This window comes from Chenopodium album, chromosome 10 (assembly GCF_948465745.1).
Source record: "Chenopodium album chromosome 10, dcCheAlbu1.1, whole genome shotgun sequence".
NCBI classification, from domain to species: Eukaryota; Viridiplantae; Streptophyta; class Magnoliopsida; order Caryophyllales; family Amaranthaceae; genus Chenopodium; species Chenopodium album.
In genome coordinates this window covers 53,349,711-53,372,278 of record NC_137843.1, presented here as the reverse complement: position 1 = coordinate 53,372,278, position 22,568 = coordinate 53,349,711, and the positions used below count along the sequence as shown (strand labels likewise).

General features: G+C 35.1%; 1 protein-coding gene across 5 annotated transcripts; it reads left to right on the top strand.

Moving 5' to 3' along the window:
* Nucleotides 1-15,155: 15,155 nt before the first annotated feature.
* On the top strand, nucleotides 15,156-22,235 carry LOC145564105 (uncharacterized). Of its 5 annotated transcripts, XM_081624447.1 has the most exons (7): nucleotides 15,157-15,639; nucleotides 18,365-18,602; nucleotides 20,152-20,423; nucleotides 20,823-20,961; nucleotides 21,513-21,623; nucleotides 21,782-21,867; nucleotides 21,988-22,235. In XM_081624447.1, exons 2-4 carry the CDS (start codon nucleotides 18,377-18,379, stop codon nucleotides 20,850-20,852), a joined length of 528 nt encoding a protein of 175 aa, XP_081480573.1. In that variant the 5' UTR covers nucleotides 15,157-15,639; nucleotides 18,365-18,376; the 3' UTR covers nucleotides 20,853-20,961; nucleotides 21,513-21,623; nucleotides 21,782-21,867; nucleotides 21,988-22,235. The 5 variants fall into 5 exon arrangements, with proteins under 5 accessions (XP_081480575.1, XP_081480573.1, XP_081480574.1 ...); XM_081624449.1 differs by adding an exon at nucleotides 17,112-17,142 and having other exon boundaries at nucleotides 15,156-15,639; nucleotides 20,823-21,867; XM_081624448.1 differs by lacking the exon at nucleotides 21,513-21,623.
* The last annotated feature ends 333 nt before the right edge of the window (nucleotides 22,236-22,568 follow it).

Here is a 22,568-nt window from a genome sequence, read left to right as displayed (position 1 = left end):
CGTGAGACTACGTAAACGGTATGCACGAGCATGTAATGTCTTAATTTAGTCGTGGCCCACACCAGCGCGAGGCACAGCTTTTCCAATGGTGTGTAGCGTGTTTCATACTCGAGCATCTTCTTACTTAGGTAATAAATAGCATTTTCTTTGCTTTCTACCTCTTGTACAAGCATAGCTCCCATTGTTTCCTTTGTGACGGTTAAGTATAGCCTTAAGGGTATTCCAGGGAGTGCTGGAGCTAATACGGGAGGATTCGAGAGATAGGCTTTGATCTTTTCAAAGGCTTTTTGACACTCATCGTCCCATATGATTGGTACATTTTTCTTAAGCTTCTTGAATATTGGTTCGCATATCGTAGTTAACTTGGATATGAACCTACTTATGTATTGCAACCGGCCAATAAATCCCCGAATTTGCTTTTCGGTTTTGGGCGGTGGCATGGACATGATTGCTTTAATTTTGGTGGGATCTATCTCTATTCCTCTAGAGCTTATGACATATCCCAAGAGTTTCCCTGAGGTAACTCCAAAAGCACATTTGGAGGGGTTTAATCTCATGTTGTATTTTCTTAGTCTTTCAAAGAACTTTTTTAAGGCTATTGGGTGTCCTTGGCGGTCTTTTGATTTTACAATCATGTCGTCCACATAGACCTCCACTTCTTTATGCATCATATCATGGAGTAGGGCAGTTGCTGCTCGTTAGTAAGTAGCACCCGCGTTTTTTAACCCGAATGGCATTACCGTGTAGCAATAAGTACCCCAAGTTGTTATGAATGTTGTTTTTTCCATATCTTCTTTGGCCATGAGGATTTGATTGTATCCTGCGTACCCATCCATAAATGAGAGTAGTGCATGATTTGCTGTGTTATCTACCAAAATATCGATGTGTGGTAAAGGGAAGTCGTCCTTTGGACTTGCCTTATTTAAATCTCGATAGTCGACACACATTCGAACTCTACCATCTTTTTTCGGAACCGGGACAACATTGGCGACCCATTCGGGGTATTTGGATACCCTGATAAAACCTGCAGTTATTTGTTTTTGTACTTCTTCTTTTATTTTAAGAGCCACGTCGGGTTTCATTCGACGTAACTTTTGTTTTACAGGTTTCATTCCTGGAATTAATGGTATTGTGTGTTGAGCTATTTCTCTATTAATGCCTTGGCATATCTTCGTATGACCAAACGAATACATCGATAAATTCTTTAAGTAGATTAATTAAATCGGTTCTTTCTTCTTTGTTTAGTGTTAGCCCGATTTTAACTTCTCTTTTAATGGTTGGATCTTTTGAGATATCAACCGTTTCTGTATCCTCAATTATCGGTGTCTTATTTTCAAGTGTTTCCATTGCTTTAATTATTTCTTTATCATTTTCATCATTAGTTAAGCAATTCTCGTCATCTTTAGATAAAGAAGAACAAGAAGAATACGAGGAAGAAGACATATTATTAAATTCAGAAATCATTACATCAAATAAAGAAATGTCCGTCGGGACTTGATTGCTAACTATCCTAGGAGTAGAAATAGAAGATAAGGGTGCTACAACTAAAGACTTAGAAGACTCGATAGGGGAAGACTCTAACTCAGACTCTGACTCAGACGATTCTTCGAACATTGGTCCTTGTCCTGTAGTCATTGAAATCTTCTTTCCATTTGTAGTGGTTACCTTCGCCGTCTTGCGCCATCCACGCTCTTGATCTTTTATTGGAGTGATAAATTCGGAGGGGTCAAAACTTTCACTTTGGAGAATCGCTTGGATAAGTGAAGAATCATCCTCCGTGTATCTTGATTCATTCTTTTCCCTTCCAAAGAGGAGTCCCATGACATTAAAGTCGAAACAAGGAGGTGCTTTCTCCTTATAAATTGGAGTTGGGATCTCGTCTAGGAAGCAACAATCCAAAAAGATTTCGAACCCAGGTTGTCTTATACCATTTAAAACGAAGGGTTCGGGGAATTCATGACAAGGATAGTCCTCTCCCTCTCTTATAAATTGTCCATTTAAAGTGAGAGGATATTGATCCATGGGTATCTCCCTTTTTTGCGTGCGGGCATTTCTTCGTGCTCTTAATTTTTCCTGGGCCCGCTTAAGGTCTTCGCGAGTTGGTTCAAAACCAAGTCCGAGAGTATCCAATTTAGGGAGGCCAGGTAAGTCCATGTGTTTAGCTATTCCTTTCTTCTTTCCTAGAGTCATTCCAGGAAAGTGTCCTTGCTTTCTTAGGATAACATTCGTTGTCATGTTTGAGTGGAGGTCGTAATGAAGAGGGGTCCTTTCATCTTCCTCTATTAAGGAGACCTCTTCGCTAAAGCCCCACAAATCTTCATCATTTTCATCATGTTCCACATTAATTAGTGGATTTTCTACTGTTTTGATTCTCATAGATGAAGCATCAATGGTAATTGGAATGCCTCCAACTATGGCCTTTACTTGTTGATGAAGAGATGAAGGGAAGGCCTTTAAATCATGAAGCCAAGGGCGTCCCAATAGCAAGTTAAAAGATGCCTTGATATATACTACTTGAAATGTAGTGGCATGCTCAATTGCACCTGCCGTTATATTCATGGTAATTGTCCCTAGTGCTTGACGACATGAGTTATCATAAGCTCTTATGCCCTGGGTTGATGGGGATAAATCCTCATCTCTTATTCCCATCATTCTTGCGGTTCTGAGGGGGCACACATTAATTGCTGAACCGTTATCCACAAGAGTCATGGGGACATTCATTCTTTTGCATATAACTGTGAGGTTTAGAGCTTTATTGTGTTTGTCACCTTCCGGTGGTAGATCTTTATCCGAAAAAGTGACTAAATTGATTGGACTTGGAAGGTCACTCGTGAGGAAGTTAGCGAGTCCCTCAGGAGTAGTGTCCGAATCTATGCCTATTTTAGCCAACGCATCCATGACTGCAACTCTATGTTCCCGAGATGTGGCTAAAAGTTTCCATACATTCATTTCCACTTTAGTCTTTTTTAACTGTTTTACAACATCGTTGTCTTCTATAATAGGCACGGGAATTTGCTGAATAGAAGGTATAGGTTGTGTTGAAATGGGAGGTTGTATTCTCCCGGACCTAGTGAGGACATCTATGGGTGAATCCTCCTCGTCCCAAATGTCACTTACTGGATATATTGTTGATAAAGGAGTTTCTTCAATGTCTTTAAGGTAAACATCTTCATCGTCACTGTCCCATACTCCATTAATCATGGCATCTTGTGGAAGTTGAACTAATTTCTTCTCATCAATCAAACGTTGAACCAAGTCCTTAAACTTGAAGCATTGTTCTATTGAATGCCCCCCTGATTGATGATATGAACAATAATATTTGTCTATTCTTTTCAGTGATTCAAATGGTCTTGGTTCGAGAGGTTGAACTTTTCCATTCTCGAAGAGCATTTTGAACATGTTTGTGTTATGACGTCCTAATTGGAGTATATTTTCTATTATTCTTTTTGGGAGTGTCAATTACTTGGAGAGAAAAAGGTTTCTTTTGTTTAGGTGGGGGTCTATTTTTAAGTAACTCATTTTTCTCTTTTATAGCCTCAAAGGTTTGTGAGATCAACTTTTTCAATTCTGTCAATATTAATGTCAATGCCACTACTTCTTGCTTGGTTGCAGGTTCCTGGCCATGGAATTCGAGAGCATCTTTGAAGATTTCTTCTTCAATGGTCTCGATAGGCTCTATGAGGCTAGATGGATCCTTTTGGTTTTCTTCGTCGGAAATAGCTAAGGAATCCGACAGCGGTGCGGTATTGATACTTGGTTTCTTACTTGCAGGGGGCAATGGGAGCTTGTTACTATCGATCAAGTCTTGAATGGCTTCCTTTAGTCTCCAACAATTTTCTGTAGAATGACCTCTACCTTGGTGATATTTGCAATGTGCATTTGGGTTCTAGCTAGCTGTTCTCCTTTCGACAGGTGGGTCCCCAAATGGTCCAATAGGAGTTATAAGACCTTTTGCATGTAAGCGATCAAATGCGGTGTCATAACTCATACCAATAGGAGTATAATTCTTCCTAAATGGTTTCTTTTGTCCTTGATTATTATTCATTGCCAAAACTTCATTTAGAGGAAAAGTGCTAACATTATTTGAGTGGGTAGATTTGGATGAAGAAGGATTGTCGTTCTTCTTATTTTTCCAGCCACTACTTGAGTTGTTATTAGCAACTTTTTGTTTAGCAAGGTCATCTTCAATATTAATTCCAATATCATATACAGCTTTGAAAGTGTTTAAGTTGCTTTGGTACTTAAGGTGCCTGGAGTATTTTTCTTGGAGATTCTTAATGAACATCCTAACGGATTCCTTTTCACTAGGCACTTCAACCATTTTTGCAGTAGTTTCCCTCCATTTATTAAAGAAGGAGGTGAAACCTTCATTTTCTTTTTGTTTTAGCATTTCTAATTCTCTATGATCGGTTTCAATTTGTATATTGCATTTATACCTTTCAATGAAAGCGCTCACAATAGACTCCCAACTAGAGGTTTTTTCTTTATCGAGTGAAAAGTACCACTGTTGACATACAGCTTCTAAGGATAATGAAAATACAGAATGAAATGCTTTTCTATCTATCCCCTTAATACTCATTACAGTTTTAAAAGCTCTTAAATGAAAATAAGGATTGTCCATAGCCTTGAACTTAGGGATGTCATTGGGATTGAACTTTTGTGGGAGAAGGTCCTTATCGACCGAGACCCCTTGGGAGCTAATCTCTTGAAATCTAAAGTCGCTGGACAATTTGCCCAAGCTTTCCTGGATTAGGTCCATTTGTTTTTGTTTTTCAGGATTACTTATTTGCAGCGATAGGTTTTGCAACATTTCAGCCAAGTTAGCTACCTGTCCCTTGACTTCATTAAGTTCTTCTTGACTAGCCATTGCCTTTTTAGCTTTCCTTTTCCTACCGACTGGTTTGTCAAAAAGTAAGACTTGAACATAAGTGTTGTCCTTGATTAAACGCCCTTCCTTTCTTGACCACGCGCTGTAATTTAAACCATATTTGTTTTAATACTCGACTCTAATTGACTTGACTTTATGTTCAAAAGATTTAAAAGAAAAAGTGAAAAAATGGGGTATATATTTTAAGGGAATTTAAAAAATTGGAGGATTAATATCCGACTTACCCCCCTAAAAAAAATGACGGAAAACACGCATTCAAGACTCTCTAGACATGGTCATAATGTGACAAACATGTTATGTGTGTGCTTTATGTGTATGTGAGTGACATGCTTTGACTACTAGTGTATGACCATGGGACTTTAAGTGCCTAAACTCAATTAAAGACTTAAACATGGTTTGAACCATTAACAAACTGATTAATCCGATTAGTAGACTGTTAATTAGACTCGTCGTGATGACTCGAGCAAAAGAACTGGACTGTCGCTAAAACAACAGGACTGTCGCCACGGTTTAGAGCCTGTCGCCAGACGACAAAATTGTCGCCAGGCGACAGACGCTAAACTGCAGCGCCACAATCCAAATTCCTGCGCCATTGCTGGAACATTAATCTAGACTGTTTCCAGTAATTTTACTCTAAATGGACATGCCTAAAGTCATGCTAAGTCGAATTAATTAACTTATTAGCCTTTAATTAATTCAAAATTAATTAATTAATTAATTAGACAAAGTCCTTTTAGTCATTAGTCAATTTATTTAGTCTTTAACATAAGCCAAACAAACGGTTAGCACATATATAATAAATACAAGCAAAGGTGCACAAGTAGTTCACATAGTCACAAGATGAGTTTGCAACTTAACCATGGCTCTAGTTCTCTAAAGTTCGAGGATATGGGTTAAGTCAAAAAGGTCCATGATTAAGAATCCATATGCATTACACACAAGCCTACCGGGAGGGTTGGAGCGAATGGACAGGATTCCGCGAGTGCGTGATGAAATCGGACTCGACTCCATGGTTTGGTGGATTCACAAACATTACACGTACCCAAATCTGAATTTTGCACATGATAGTGGAATATTCCATTGGGCAGGTGAAGCAGGAACCCCCAGAGGGTTATTTCCATATGTAGAACACATATGGGTTCAGAAAAGTGAGAAAATGACTCAATCAATAAGCAAAATCGAGCCAACAACACTAGAAATGGTCAAAGCAAGAAGGCAGACCCCTGGCTCGGTATTGGAAGAACTTGGCGCCAGACTACAGGGACTGTCGCCGCAAAAAAGCTTCTGTCGCCAAGCGACAGAACTGTCGCCAGGCGACAAAAACTTTTTACGGGCGACAAGCTCTGTTTTCTAGACGCTAGTTCCTACATGCCTTGGCAAGTTTCTGTGTTCTTCGAATTTTCCAGATTTCGCATCATCTTTTCGATTCTAGTCATGAAAGATATTTCTCAAATTTCCTACGTGTAAAATTCCTATGGATTGACTCATGGGGTGCTCCCATGAGGACCTTTTAATGCATATGACAATAATGTTAATCAAATCACGCACATGAAATACTTAGAATTTTTCGAGTCTCATCCGCTCATTCTAAATAATTGCCAAAATTAAATAAATTTCAGGAATATAAATAGAAATCCTCCCCAGTGGAGTCGCCAAAAACTGTAGGGAATATTTCAAGCATTACGATAACCCCAAACTTGAACCCCACTGTGATCATACACTAAAGTACGGTGGCGTTCCAAAGGGAAAGAAAAAGAGCAAAAAGAGTCGCCAACAAGTTTTAGGAACTTGTAAACCCAAAAGACAATCCAAAAGGACCATCAACTACTCCATAAGGTCTTGAACCAAACAGGGTCCGGGGATGAGGGTACGAATCCAATCTACAAAAGAAAGGACCCGCCCTATAAAATAGGCCTCTACTTTGTTCTGCTCGTATTCATGTGCGCTTTTCGAATAACATACAAACATTATATTAAACCTACCCTGTTTAATCTATGTTGGTTGAAATTAATGCACAAATAATACTATTATTGGCGATCACTTGAGTTAAAATCACATTAGCCTAAACCAAAATTAATAATTATCTTATTAAGCGTGATTTCAAGTACAAATTCCCTTTAACAATCATAAAAGGTGTGATCAAGCAATAACAATAAAATAAATCAAGCAACATAAGCATAAATCAATAACAATAACAATAATAGCATGATAAGGCATAATAAAGCTTAATAATAATAGCAAGATCCTAGGCATGATACTAACAAGGTTAATAACAAATCCTAGCATGTCACTAAGCAATAAAGATCAAAGCTTCAAACCTAACATGGTACTAACATGATATTAGAAAGAGTAAAGGCATCCTAAACATGATACTAGAAAGCATAAAATAACATCCTAACATGATACTAGGAATCATAAAACAATAATAAGCATGCTTTCTACATTGAAAGAGAGTAATAAGATTACATACTTTGAAGCCTCGTACCTCTTTCTAATAACAAAATACACAAGTTAGTAAACTTCAATGAAAATCAATAAAGAATAATAAAGAATTAAAGAATTAAATTGAAATCAAGTTAAATAAAGTTTTGACTAGTTTTGGACCAAACCCTCAGAAATTATCAACCTTTCACGTCTAGGGCGAAGGCAACTTCGAACTTGGCTAAGAGACTCTAAGTCTTATGAATGCAGAATATTGTATTTAAAAGCTAGTTTGTTTAGAAATAGAGAGAAAGAAAGAATATAAGAATAATTTAATGTGAATTGGTAATTGTGAATGATTTTTCAAAACAGGGATTCGGACGCTATTTATAATGAAAATAATCCGGAAAAACGTAGAATTTGATAAGGAATAAAACTCCACGCTGTCGCCAGGAATTAACTCTGTCGCGAGGCGACAGGGTCTGTCGCGTGGCGACAGACTTGTCGTTTGGCGATAGCCTGTATTAGCGCGTTTTTCTTCACGCGGAATCCGATCTTTAATCAACTTGATCTACGGAATCCGTACAGAAGATAAAATATATTTTTAAGATAACAAAACGATATTTTATTCCAAATAAAAATCTATTAAAAATAATTAATTATTAAATATAACAATATTAGAATTAAAAGGAACCTTCTAGAAACTTCTAGAAAACTATAATTAATCCTAATAGTTTTAGGAATAATAATTAACATTGGGCCCTCCTCTAGATCATTGGGCCGCATTTAAAATAATTAACCAGGCCCAGTTTAGTATTTTGGCCATAACTTCCTCAATATTCATCGGAATCGATCTTATAATATATCGTTGGAAAGATCTTTTCGAGCCCCATCCAACTACACTATTATTGGACCTTTATCATGGACCAAACGTAAACTGGTTCGGCTATTTTCAAATAAAATCATTTTCAAAAACAGAGAGAAGAATTTTAAATTAAAACTAAACCGCAACACTTGACTTTCAAACCTCTTTCACCTAATTCGATAATAACACAACGTGAAAGGCATTCATCACTGAGTTTGGTTTTGGGGAGACACAAATGGGTGTCTACAGTATCATTGCCTGAACCATGGCCATGAACTCTCCCGCTATGAATCCCGCTCCGAACGTGCTCCGAGATATGGAACTCGGACGCAAAATACAGAGTGCGCTCGTCCCACTCCGGGAACGCCCCTAGAAAAGAGGAGGTCCCTACGCCGGTGTCAACGAGATCGTCCTCCCAGTGAGCCTCCCTGGAGCGAGATCCAGAATCGCGTCGTCTAGCCATGCTATATTATGCAAAGTAAACAGTAAAATAAGGGTTCTATAGTATCTAAGGTTCGCCTAGCCGCATGATACTATGTTCAAAAAAAAAAAAAAAAAAAAACAATACATGCAGAAATAGCATTTTTCAGCAATCAAACAATTTCTTGCAATACTATGGCAAATATTGTGACAAATTAGACAAGAATAGCTAGCGAAAATACGAAGAACAAGCCGCATTGTTCTCACGAATTCAAAGGGCTCAATAATGGCAATTTGCTCATTTCTTCACCAAATTGAGTCAAACAAGTCTCAAAATACTCTCAAAGCAATATACAAGCATAATCAAGCAATTTCAAGGCATAAAATTCAACAAATAAAGCAAATTAAGCAAAATAAGTTTTGAATTTTTCCCAAATTCGTAAACAAAACATGCAAAATTCAGCATAACCGAAGTGAGTTTGAGTAAAACTTACACAGATCAGGAAACTAGATGAAATAAGCTTTGATTTGCAACAAATTTGAGCGAATTTGGTTGAGAAACGGAGGAGAACCAACAAGGTGAACTTCCGGAGCGAAACCAAGCAACGAACAGCAATAGAAGCAAAATGGAGAAGAAAGGGGTTTTATACGCAAAACCCGACTCCAGCGTCAGATGACAAAGTTGTCGCCTGGCGCTAACGCTTGTCGACTGGCGACAGAGCAAAATCCTGGCGACAATGTGCTCTGGTGTGCGCTGGTGTGGCGACAGGATGCATAGCCCCCATAAATGATTATGCGGACCTTATACAGCAATTTCGGGTTCCTTGTTACACCAGTTAGCCCCTATAAGCGATTTGACATGATTTAATAATCGGCTCGATTACAATCGCAGTAAGTGATCGACCTGACAAATGATCGTCTCACTTAGCTTAAAGCACCTAACTATTGGCTCATCACAAGCACCAAAGTAATGGTTCATAACGAAGCACAAACGCCAAGGTATTGTCTCGTTCACGAAATGCGCCGAGGTACTAGCACAGCTACAATTTCAGCAAAGCACCTGCACAGCAAATATACAAGACACTGAGGATCAACAGGCAGTGGTCTTCGATAGTTTTCCTCGGAAGATTATCACTATGAAATTGAAGATAGCTACAAGCAGCGGTCTTCGATGATGTCCCAAGGTAAAGAGGAGATTGTCTAGCGGCGAGGCACAGCCATGGAAAGGTACAACCACGACTTTGAAGACAGCTACAAGCAGCGGTCTTCGACGATGTCCCAAGGTAAAGAGGAGATTGTCTATAGCGGCGAGGCAAAGCCGTGGCGAGGTATTGCCACAACCCTTCAAGATGGAGAGGCACAGTCACCTTCGATGATGTTCCCGAGGCACCGTGGAAGAATGTCACAAAAAAATGAAGATAGCGAGGCACTGTTACCTTCAGATGGCGTTCACGAGGCACTATGGAGGTCGTCACCAACAAAACGCAGCAACTAAATCGGCTACTCTAGAGACGTGTGCTCGACGATGCAAGATACGCGTTTCTTAACTATTTTATCTATTTAACTAATGCTAGTTTGCAGGTATCGGTGTTATAAGAATGATTTAGGATCGCAGAACGTTCTAAATCATTCTCCGTCCCTATCGCTACTTTGACTTTTGTTTTCGAAACTTGTGTTTCTCCAAACTCAGTCAAAGTGGGGGCTTTTGTAAACACCCAAATGTGTCTCCCCAAAACCAAACCCAATGATGAATACCTTTCACGTTACTTGATTATTGAACGAAGTGAAAGTGTGAAAAGTCTAGTGATGCGGTTGTTTTAATAAATCTCGATCTGTTTTTGAAATTATTTCTTTTTATACTCTATTTATGAAAATAGCCAGTCCATTTTAGTTTGGTCCATGATAAGGGTCCAATAATAGTGTAGTTGGATCGGGCTCGAAAAGAGCTTTCCAACGATATGTTATAAGCCCAATTCCGATGAAAAACGAGGAATTTACGGCCTAAATACTAAATTGGGCTCGAAATGAATTTTATATGTGGCTCGATGATCTAGAGGAGGGCCTATTAATTATTATTCCTAAAGTTATTAGGATTGATTTTAATCTTCTAGAATATCTAGGAGGTTCTTTTAAATTCTAATGGAATTAGGATTGATAATTATTATTTTAAAGAGTTTTATTTGGAATAAAATAAATGTTTTATGATAAACCCGATTTTAATTTGATAAACGCGGAATTTGCTGCTTAATCATATTAAGAAGAGGATTCCGCGTGCAAAATCACGTCTTATTTCTAGCTCAGCGCAAGACGACAAGACTATCGCCTGGCGCTAATAGCTATCGTCTGGTGCTAGTCCCTGTCGTCTGGCGTTAACTCCCGTCGTTCGCGACAGGGGGTATTTTATTCCGAATGGGATTTGATTTGTTTCCGGACTATTTTTCTATAAATAGGGGTCGCATGTCCCTATTTTGGGGGATTCACAAGAATTCATAATCATCTAATTCTTTTCTCTCTCTCTAAAACCTAGAAGCTCTCTTTTTCTAAACCTTCCCTCATACAAAATTCCGCATTCACAAGTTCTAGACACACCTATCCAAGCTCGAAGTTGCCTTCGCCCTAGACGTGAAAGGTTGATAATTTCTGAGGGTTTGGTCCCAAATCTCTATTTCAACTATTTAATTTAATTGTTTGATTTAATATTTTCCTTGAAGTTACTAACGCGTGTATTTCATTATTAGAAAAAGATACGAGGCATCCAAGTAAGTGATTTAATTGTTATTATTTTAATATAGAAATCATGCTTTGATTATTTTGATTCCTAGTATCATGTTAAGATGTCTTTATGATTCCTAGTATCATGTTTAGGGTAATAACTAATATTTCTAATATCATGCATGTTTCTATGATGCTTCCTATTCTTTCCTAATATCATGTTAGGGATAAAGCTTTGATCCTTAATGTTTAGTGACATGCTAGGATTTGTTATTAATCTTGTTAGTATCAGGCCTCGGATCTTGCTAATAATATTATTATGTTTTATTGAGATTATTTTTATGATGATTGTGATGTTGCTTGATATTATTATTGTTATTGCTTGATCACGCCCTCTCTTGTAGGATTAAAGGGAATTTGTACTTGTAATCACGCTTAATAAGATAACTAATAATCTTGTTTGGGTTAATGTGATTATAATTCAAGTGATCGCCAATAATAGATTTATTTGTGCATTAATATTCAACCAACATAGATTAAACAAGTTTAGGGCTAACCTAACGATTGCATGTTAGTCGGAAAGCGCACATGAATACGAGAAGAATAAAGTAGAAGCCTATTTTTAGGGCAGGTTCAATCTCTTTTAGGTTGGATTTATACCTTCATCCTCGAATATCCAGTCATGGTTCCAGACCACTATGGAGTTAGCGATATCATGGATCGTGAAGGGGTGTAACCTTCACCCTGTGAACGGTTTACAAGTTCCTAAAACTTGTTGGCGACTCTTTTGCTCTAGCTTCCTTCCCTTTGGACGCCACCATGCTTATGTGTATGATCACAGTGGGGCTCAAGTGTAGGATGCTTGAAATATTCCCTACAACTCCACACAAACAACACAATATCATGATCCATTTCATCTACTAAAATGCAAAGGAATACTAGTTAATCATGTATCCCATATGAATCTGACGCTTAACTAAGATAATAGAACAATCAGCCAGCCAATGCATATATAAAAAACTTCATCATGAGTACTTAATCATCAAACAATTTACACTTTATTTTCCAATATAGCATTAAAATAGATAAGTTTAACATTCAATTTAATTTCTACCATCAGAGTATAAAAATGATGATAATGAACCAAAAAATAGGAACCCTAAATTCAAAATAACTATATCAAAAAAATTACTTATATTGATAAATTAAACAAATCAAATTACCTTGTTCAATGATAGGTACTCCAAAAAAATCAAATTCGTCAAAATCCAAGCTCTATTAACAAAAGCGCACAAGTCCTAAAGTACATATAGTGTCTTAAGTCTACAAAGTGTTAATCGAGCTTGGACTTGTGCCTAGTGTTATGTCTAAATCCAAGCTCTATTTACCTTGATCAGTGATAGCGTTGACATCTATTAACTGCATTAAAATAGTTCAATTACTTTGTATACATTGGATTTAAAGCAAATAATTTTATTAATAACTGCATTAGTTTGTCAAATGGACATATAAAGATACTCAAAATATTATGAAATAATTTGCATACATATTTGATTCATATGGTTTAATTAACAAAAGTTAGTTCTTTACAATCGTTTTACTCAAACCTTGTAACAGTTTGGTCAGATACCTTTTATGGAGATTACCACATTATATAATAGGTTGAAATTCATGAAGTGTGACCACTTTATCTTCCAAAATAGAATCAAAGTTGATAATTTTATCATTCAATTCCATTTCCAACATTAAAATATTGCAATATAAAAATTATGATAATAACCCGAAGAACAGGAACCCTAAATTCAAAAAAAAAAAAATAAAAAAATAAAAAAATCTATATTAACAAAAAAAAAATTACTTGTATTGGTAAATTAAAAAAATCAAATTACCTTAAACAGCGAGAAGTACTCCAAAGAAAATCGAATTTGGCTAAATCCAAGCTCTAATTTACTTTGTCTTGCTCCTGTCTTCTAAAGTTTGAGTAGTATTATTGCTTCAAATTTGAGTTATGAGATTGCTTATGGTGATAGTATAGGAGGAAACTTTGATAATGTAAGTTAGACAAAGGTAAATTTACCAAATAATTTATCAAAAGTTTGATAAAGAAACTTTGGTAATTGGTGGGATGTTTTGTTTTTTGGGAAAATAGTGGCGGAAAAAACAAAGGCCTCACCAATTTTGGGGTTCTTTATTTCCTCAAGTAAAAATAAAATAAAATAAAATAAAATAAAAAAATAAAAAAAAATTGGGTTCTTTAACTTTTCTTTTTTTTTTTTTTTTGGAAAATTATGCATGTACGGCATGTAATAAGGTAGGAGGAATGCTCTTGTTTCTTTCCTTTTTATTATTATTATTATTATTATTGGAGTTGTACTTTCTCTTTTATATATATATATATTTTTATATGTTTTTTAGTTGTTACAATTTAACTGCCACATAAATTTAAAATAAATAGGTACTTCATCAAAAATTCTCCAAAAAGGCGGATATACATTACTTTATTGTAAGACGGGTTAAAGTTATTATCTTAAAAATATTTAAAGTTATCCTTTACTACAAAAGTTTTATTTGTCTATAATCAGTCTTGTGTCTGGCTAACCAAACCATGTGACCACTTATAAATTAACAAAGTAACCCTATAAAATAACCGAGTAACCCCTATAATATTGACCAAATAATCCCCAAAACACTAACCAAGTAACTCTTGTAACACTGAACATAACCCATATAACACTAATGTAACTTCACACTATCTAACAACCTGTTCTGATTTACTGAACTGAGCTTAACAGAACTGAACTGATTGGAGCTGAACGTAACTGGACTAAAATTAAATGAATTGTTTATGAGAGAAGGAAATTAGAAATTGAACTGAACTGTACTTAACTGAACTAAAGTGAACTGAACTGAACTGATTGGAGTTGAGCTGAATTGAACTAAAATTAAGCTGAAGAGAACATGCCATAAATATTCCTTGACTAATAGTTACTGCATATAACGTGAAAAAGACAAACTCTAAATATTTTTAGTATTGATATAACATATCTTATTGATTTGTAACAAGTAAATTTGTTATTACTCCCTTCATATTTTATTATTTGCTCCATTTTCTTTTTACTAATGTACTTTATTACTTACTCCTTTTCCTTGTCTAGATTATTTTAACAATATTTTACTATTTTCTTCCCCACTAAGTTTACTACGAGTATTTTGTATAATAAGGTTATAGCTCAACTTTAGGCATTAAATTCGATTTTTTTTATATCTTTCCATTATTTTTTTTTTTTTACAAATACCAATCTTAATTTTTTTCTTCACATTTCAACGTTATATTTGTGTACAAGATACAAGGACATACATTAAGTTTACCCCCCCCCCCCCCCCCCAAAAAAAAAAAAAAAATCTGGTTCAGCCCCTGGCTTAGAGAAATGGATCAAGTAATAAAATAAGAAGCCCTCCGTGTTTTAATAAGTGTTACATTTAAGTCGTGTTTGAATAAGTTTTACACTTTGTTTATTGACAAACAACGGCTTTTTAAGACATTTGTGTTAAGAAGTATTAGTGTATTAAAAATAAGTATAAAAAGTTGATATAAAGATAATATACATAAGACTAATCCAAAGACATAGCAACATACATTTTTTTAACGTGTTGATAAAAACCTTTAGTTAAATTAAGTATATAAATAGTCAATAAAAGTCAAAACTATTTTTGTTTTTATAGAATGTCAAAATAGAACGATATTATAACATGAATGTAGTAATTATTTTTTGTTGTATATTACACTCTTAGCAGTTCTCCATCTTTTCCCATTGACCCATCCCCTACCAAAAATGAAGGAAAACAAACCCCCCTCCCCCCTCAAAAAAAAAAGAAAAACCCCCACCACTTAAACTAAGGCCTTCGTATTTTCCGCCATCTTTTCCCCAAAAAGAACTAAACAACCCACCTAATCTTTCTGGCTTATCTTCAATTTTCAACAATTTAGGAAAAAAATTTAGAAAATAATTATATTCTTGATTATCTTGGTGGAATTATGATCCAAAATATGGAAATTTTCGGATCTGAACTAACCCCAAAATTTGAGAGGGAATTTTTTTATTTTCATATGTTATTCCCTCCTAAAATTTCCACGATTTTTGAAATATGTGGTAAATAATCCCATGTCCAACTTTCTTTATCAAATTTTCCTCCTATAATTTTATACTAAGAAATCTCAATAGTCAAATACAAAAAAATAATACTGCTCGAACTCGGAGAAAAGCCAGACGAAGCAAAATAGCGATTAGAATCAGTCGAATTTGATTTGCTGGAGTACGTATCACCATCCAAGGTAATTAATTCGTTTAATCCATCATTAGAAGTAATTTTTTATGGTTATAATTAATTATTTTCAATTTAAGGGTATTCTTGATTTTTTAATTGAAATGCAAATTTAGGGTTATTATTCATAAATTTTAAATTCAACTATTTTAAGTGTGGAATTGTAATTGAATGGTAAAATATACTCGTAATAACTTTGTTGTTTATTGTTTACTAGTATACTATAAAGGATTTTTTTATTAAGTTATACCACTATTTAAGTTGAACTAAAATGTGTTTATTGGTTGATTTTTGTGCAAATATGTGTAGATTACTGATTTTTGTGAGAAAAAGAAGAGATATTAGAATAAACAACATATAACAATGTCTCATGTGAGTAAAATGTGAGATATCAAAGAATAAATAACATATGACCATCTGGATACACATCCTGTAAAAGTAACTTTCCTTTATACTATTCACAAATTCTCATGTTCTACATGGTAGATAAAAAAAAAAAAAAAAAAAAAAAAAAAAAAAAAAAAAGTGATCACACTCACGAATTTCATACTGTTACATGATGTATTTATCTATATGAAAGGCACTAGACCAAACTGCTGCAAGTTTTGACTAAAGAGATTTTAAGGAACTAGCTTTTGTTACAAGGGCATATTAATCAAATACATAAACTAATAATTTTATGATGTTTTAAGTTTCTTTATTTGTCAACTTGACAAATTAATCCGGACAGTAATTTAATTACTTTTTGCTTTAATTTAGAATTCTACAAAGTTTTAATCTATTGTAATGATTTGATTCATGCACATACTTGTCGTAGTTTATCACACTAGTGGAAAAAAGTTCATTTGTAACGCCTCAATTGTAACGGGCATAATTAAATCCGTTACAAAAAGATAATTCGTAACGGGCAATATATAGGTCCGATACAAATAACTAATATTTGTAATGGGCGAAAATTTGACCGTTACAAATAAACAGTATTCGCAACGGACAGAAATTTGTCCGGTACAATTACTGCTCTAATTGTAACGGCCAAATAAGGTCTGTTACAAATCGATCACGTGTTAGGAGCTTAGGACTAACATTAGGGTTTCTCCCATCAGCCATTTTCCTCCCTCTCCTCTTCTCTCTCCTCTCTCCTCTCTCTCTCTCATAGTCTCACATCTCTCTTTCGCTCATTATCTCTCCTCAATCTACAACTTTAAATTGCAGATCTTCATTATTTAGATCTGAATTGTGAAATTATGTCAACTTATTTGGACCAATTATTCGAAGATCGACATTTCGAGTATGATTTTTTTGGTATTCGTCCATGGCTAATCTCTGAAATCCGATTCAAAGCCATGATGCTGAAGCTTGAGTAATTCACCTCCGTCGAAGCTCCATTGTAGAAGCTTATGAGCTTTAACTCCTTATTGAATCAAAATCAGAGGCAAATTCTGTTTTTTTTCATTTATTAACCATTGAATATCAATTTTTCAGGTCATTATAGTCAAATTCGGGATATTTTGAGGTGAATTATTGAACTATTTGTTATATTGCTCAATTTATTAAAGATTATAACAATCAATTTTGCTGCTAGAATTTCTTATGTGCATTTAACGTTGATAATCTTGAGCAAAAAGAATTTATTTTGATTTTTGGAACCTGATTGTAATGGGTTTAGGTTCAATAGTCGGTCTTCTCAGTGTTGTTTATCAATGTTGTTAAATTTATTAGCTGCATGGAAATTTTTATCAAGCCAAAACTAAAAGGTTATTGTGTTTGTCACTACTCACTAGTATGTGTCTGTTGCTTCGCTTATATTTGTGCACTCTCTAATAAATTATGAGAGTATGATGAATGAAAGTAAATGCTGATTGAAATTGGCTATATACACAGAATTATCAATGCTTTTCAAGATGCATAAGGAGAGGGGTGGGGGGGAGGGGAAGGTGAGCCACGGGGCTGGATTTGGCTGACAATCTTCAACTGTGTCTTGCGATTTATTTATTTGTCTTTTTGAAATTTAAGTCTCACCCTTGCTGGAGGTCAATTTATTTGTTTGTTCTATGAAGCTTTCTGATTGATATCTTAGGTGTAAGCTAAGTTCTCTGATTCCACAGCTAGATTGATCTTTATCTTGTTTGGTAATTCTAAATCAATTGGCTAGAGCATTGATCTGATCCTTTGTTTTATTAGTTTAGATGGAAATGATCTAAGTTTTTGATGTATAAATCTTCTAGAAGACGTTGGTTGGTTGGTTGATCTTAGGATACAATCATACATTTTCCCATCATACTTATCTAACAATCCTTGTATCTTAGAGGAAGTTGTTAAAGTCATACCAATTCTGATACCTGTCCATTTATGTGTTTTTTACATGCACCTGTGAGGCTGTGACTAACTAGTAGAGTGAAAATGGTCTACTATAAATTATGGCATGGGCTTTAACTTATTCACATCAAATTATGTCTTAATATCTAGAATAATATGGTTGGATGCCAGAAAACATATACCTATTAAGTATTAACTATAACAGTTTGTGGTCAGTTACTGATTACAATTTTTGAGCTACTGAAAGAAATCAAAGATATGCTTCAATTTGACAGAAGTTGACAAACCATATAGTCATTATTGCTGTTGTTAGATATGGCATTTCACTTTTAAGTGATTATGGTTGTAAGAACATCATGTGCTTCTGTTAGGCTGTCTTTTACTTAGAAACTTTGTTCTATGTGATTCTTTGATTATAGGTCAATAGTTGCATGAGTAAAATGGGAAAGGCAGTTATCGAAGCAGCAGCAAATGCTGGACTTCATATTGTTCCTGTATCATTCGGTGCACATGAGGAGAGTGGGCAGCTTGTCCAAGTGGGAGATAAAGAAATTCAGGTCCACAGTCCTTTAGAAAGAGAAGATATCCTTGCCTCTATCTATGATGAATATCCTGAGCTGATTGTGGTAGACTATATAGTGCCGACTGCAGTAAATGGTATGGAGAACATATGAAAACTTGTAATTTATATCTTTGTTTATTGTTGCTTATAAATAATTAAGGTGGTGCAACTGTTTGATGATTGACACAGTCTAACTTTATCTTGGTAATAGGAAATTAAGAAACCCCATTGTAAGTAATTGGCTGTAAATTAAAGGTTTAGACCTTTAATGTGGATGCGTTTTTGTTGACCAACATTATTCAATCATTATCTTATGTGCAATACTTCATTTTGTCATATCTATGCTATTAAAATAAAGAGTTTTCTTTTTCTTTCCCTTGCTATATTGCATTTGACTATTTTAATTGATAATTAACTTGTGATCACTGGATTTTTTAAATTTATCATATCTCGGCTTGGTCATTTTACAAATACACGAAAGTGGAGTTTTTGCTTATCGCTGATCCTTTGTGTATTTTTTTTTCTATGTAACTCTTCGTTATCCGGGAAATATTTTCTGTATTTAGCTTTCAGGGTAGTTTTTTTTTGGCATGGATTTTGAGGGGTATGAGGCCTCTCTCAGTGTTAAGGGGTGAGGTTACATTCCTCCTATCTTATTTGTCTACGATGTTGTCTTAAACAGGCTGGGAAACATTCATCATATTTATCTAAGATGTTATACTAAGCAAAGTCATGAGATTTATTCATTTTTCTCATCATATGTGGATTTGACCTATAAAACTTCAAGCCAAGCTCTCTACTGATGTGCAACAATTTTGTTGGTCAACAGTAAAGCTAGATGGAGAACTACAGAATGCATGATCAATATTTGGTGTGTTTTGTTTATCATCTTTGTATGGTCACATGCATAGTTTTAATCGATGGGCTTATATCTTTTTAATTCTCAGTGTTGTCTATCACCTTTGGATTAGTTTTTCTATTCCTATTGTGCCTTTTATTGTACTAGGGATCGTCTTTCATTGTTACACTTTATGGGTATTAATCTATTCCCTCGTACTTCATGGTTTTTTTTATGTAAGATTACCTCCTGGCTATTGCTACTCTTTTGTTTTCTTGATAATTTTATGCAGTCCCATATTCATTATTATACTTTGAGTGGATTTGGGTTGGCAGAGGACTATATTTTGATTGTTATTTTACCCTTTGGACCATCTTAGTCAATATTTTGTTATCAACTTTCAATAATATGATGAATCCCCAATTCCACCTTCTTTTTGTTTATATATTGTGGTCTTGTTTAGTACCCATTTTTATATCTTTTCTGGTTGTTAAATATGGGTTTGGTCTAGCTAAAGTAAGTTTGTTCTCATTTAGGTATATCTTGTTCTTTTATTATCCAATTATTGTGTTTGTGTTGGTTTCTCCTCTAATGCTGATTCGGATGCTTAGCCGTCCGCTATGGAATCGGGTGTTTGACATCCGCTGTGGGATACTAGTGATTTTCTCACTATTTCAATTCTTATTGGTGACTATTGTATTTTGGTACTTTAATTGTATGAATTGGGAAAATAATTATTTTGGATGTATTGCTCGCGAAATATTGTTGTACTCTTTTGTGACAGTGTAACTGTTTTAAGATTGCAGAGTGTCAGAAAGAGGTATTAGAAGCAAAAGCAATGGTTGAAGAAGCGGAACGAGCTTTGGAGGAGAAGGGTGAGATCACCCTAAATGAAGAGAGGTTGGAATCAGTGAAAGCAGCTGCAGTTTGTGCCTTGGTTGGAACCCTTGCTACTGTCCCAATTTATCTCTCAAGGGTGACAGATAGTCCTCAATTGTTGCTTCAATTAGGAGTCATATTCATATCTACATTGGGACTTCCTATTTTAACAGGAGCATACATCTATACATTGATCTTTGTAAGTGACAGATATTTAGATGTTATCACCTTGCATATTCCTTATTAGGTTTGTATAATAAAATATTATTGATGCTTCTCTTTGGCCTCTGTATTTAATGAGTATGCTCATATATCTTCAAGTAACTATATTTCTTTTTCCCTTTGTGGATTTTCCTATTACTTGCTCTCATTGTATATCTGAGACATTTAGAATTGAAGCAGCCAAGGCTCAAAGCTCACAAGCTGCTTAGATAAGAGTCCCTCAATTTTATTAGTTTTTCTGGGCATTGGATTCTCTAAAACTTTGCAAATATTTTAAATTGATTGCTTGTCTCATGTTTGTGTTTTAGTGGCTGACTTAGTGTTTGGGTTAGGGTTCTTAATTTGCTAATCTGTGATTTTTTTTTTGATGTTTTAGGAGGCAGGAAAGATTGGGATTCCTGTATGATTATGTATTAGCTGTTAGGAAACCCATTTCTACTGGATTTCAGTGACTTGGATCTTTGCCTGGTGTTGATAATTTGCCTTCAGTAGCATCACCGACATCGGCATCAGCGGTTAGTTTGCTTTGAATCAAAGTGACCATATAAAGTTGAGCTTCAGTTTGCTACTTAATAATGTGTAAAATCATAGCCATGATACTAGGAAAGTACCAATTTCTGGTCTCTAGACATCTGAATATGGTATACTGTACAGTATTAGAATTTGGACCAAAAAGTGACTTAACAGATTGATATATTGATGGTAAAAAACTCATATCACTGATATGAGGTAAAGAAAATAAAAATGGCATATTGGAGAATATTGTGCTTTGCTTCCACAATTTATTCAGATATGATATTCTCGTAGTTATCATTCGATCCATGTTTTTCTTAAGTGAAGATGAGCAGTGGCCTTATATACTCCGCATCACTGACTCACCAATTCTTTTTTTTTTTTTTTTTTGGTTAATGGCATGAGTTTTAAGTATTGGTTTATTAAGTGTTCCATGATAAAGCAACTCAAAATTTTCCTTTATTGATGATGAGTGTCAAAATCATATTACAGCAATTAAATTCATGGAAATTTGTGCGATTGCAATTTTTACAGATTTATATTCTAATACCAGGAATATTCAGTAGCCTACTCGGAATTTCATAAACATATTGGAAGAGGGATCATTTGTTCATTTGGCCTAATATTCAAGGCAATAATGCCAGCAGGAGTGGTAGCAGTCAAAGTACTCCTCTGACACACTCATGCACTGAAACACATCTTTCAGACCTTTTCTTGGCTTAGCATGCTGAAAATTGTGTTTTCAACGGCTGATTATTGGTACTTTTGTTGGAAGTAAAAATTTTCCTCATTCTTGTTCTAATCTGTTGCCTAAAATTTCAGCGGTAGCAGCAATAAGATGGGCATGCTGAAAATAATCTTACAGATTAAAGAGCTGAGGATGGAAGCTAATTCAAACAATGAAACGGGTAAGCTGAAAATAGTCAATCATTTATATCTTGTACAACTACTATATAGGTATCTTCAAGTTCAATAAGCAATTATCTTTCTTCTCTAGCTTATGCTTATAATGTATTTCCTTACTACAGATTGTTGGTGCATTGATCGACGCTGAAGTGTTTTGGTTGGTGTTTGTTGTTGCTCTTGATTGCTGCTGTTACTACTGGCCTGCTGCTGTTTGTGCTCCATTATTTACTAAATTTTGTAATCAATAGTGTTTTGGACTTCTCAATAGGAGAGTTTATAATTAGCATACAAAATTGGATTTGGTGTATATGTTATGTTTTATAATATGTTTGTGGCATGAAATATTTGGATTTGTTATAAATTATTATAATAATTTGGGTGGTAACTGGTAAATGGAAAGAAGAATAGGGGTATTTGTAACTAGCACCTGAAATGCTAGTTACAAATGCCCCTAATTTTTTGTCTTATTCGAAGATTATTCGTAACGGGCATTGTAATTGCCCGTTACGAATAACTACTTATTCGTAACGGGCACCGTGCCCGTTACGAATAACTAGTTATTCGTAACAGGCACTTACAATGTCCGTAACGAATAAGTAGTTATTCGTAACGGGCATCATAAGTGTCCGTTACGAATAAGTACTTATTCGTAACGGGCACTTCAAGTGCCCGTTACGAATAATGGGTTATTCGTAACGGGCGT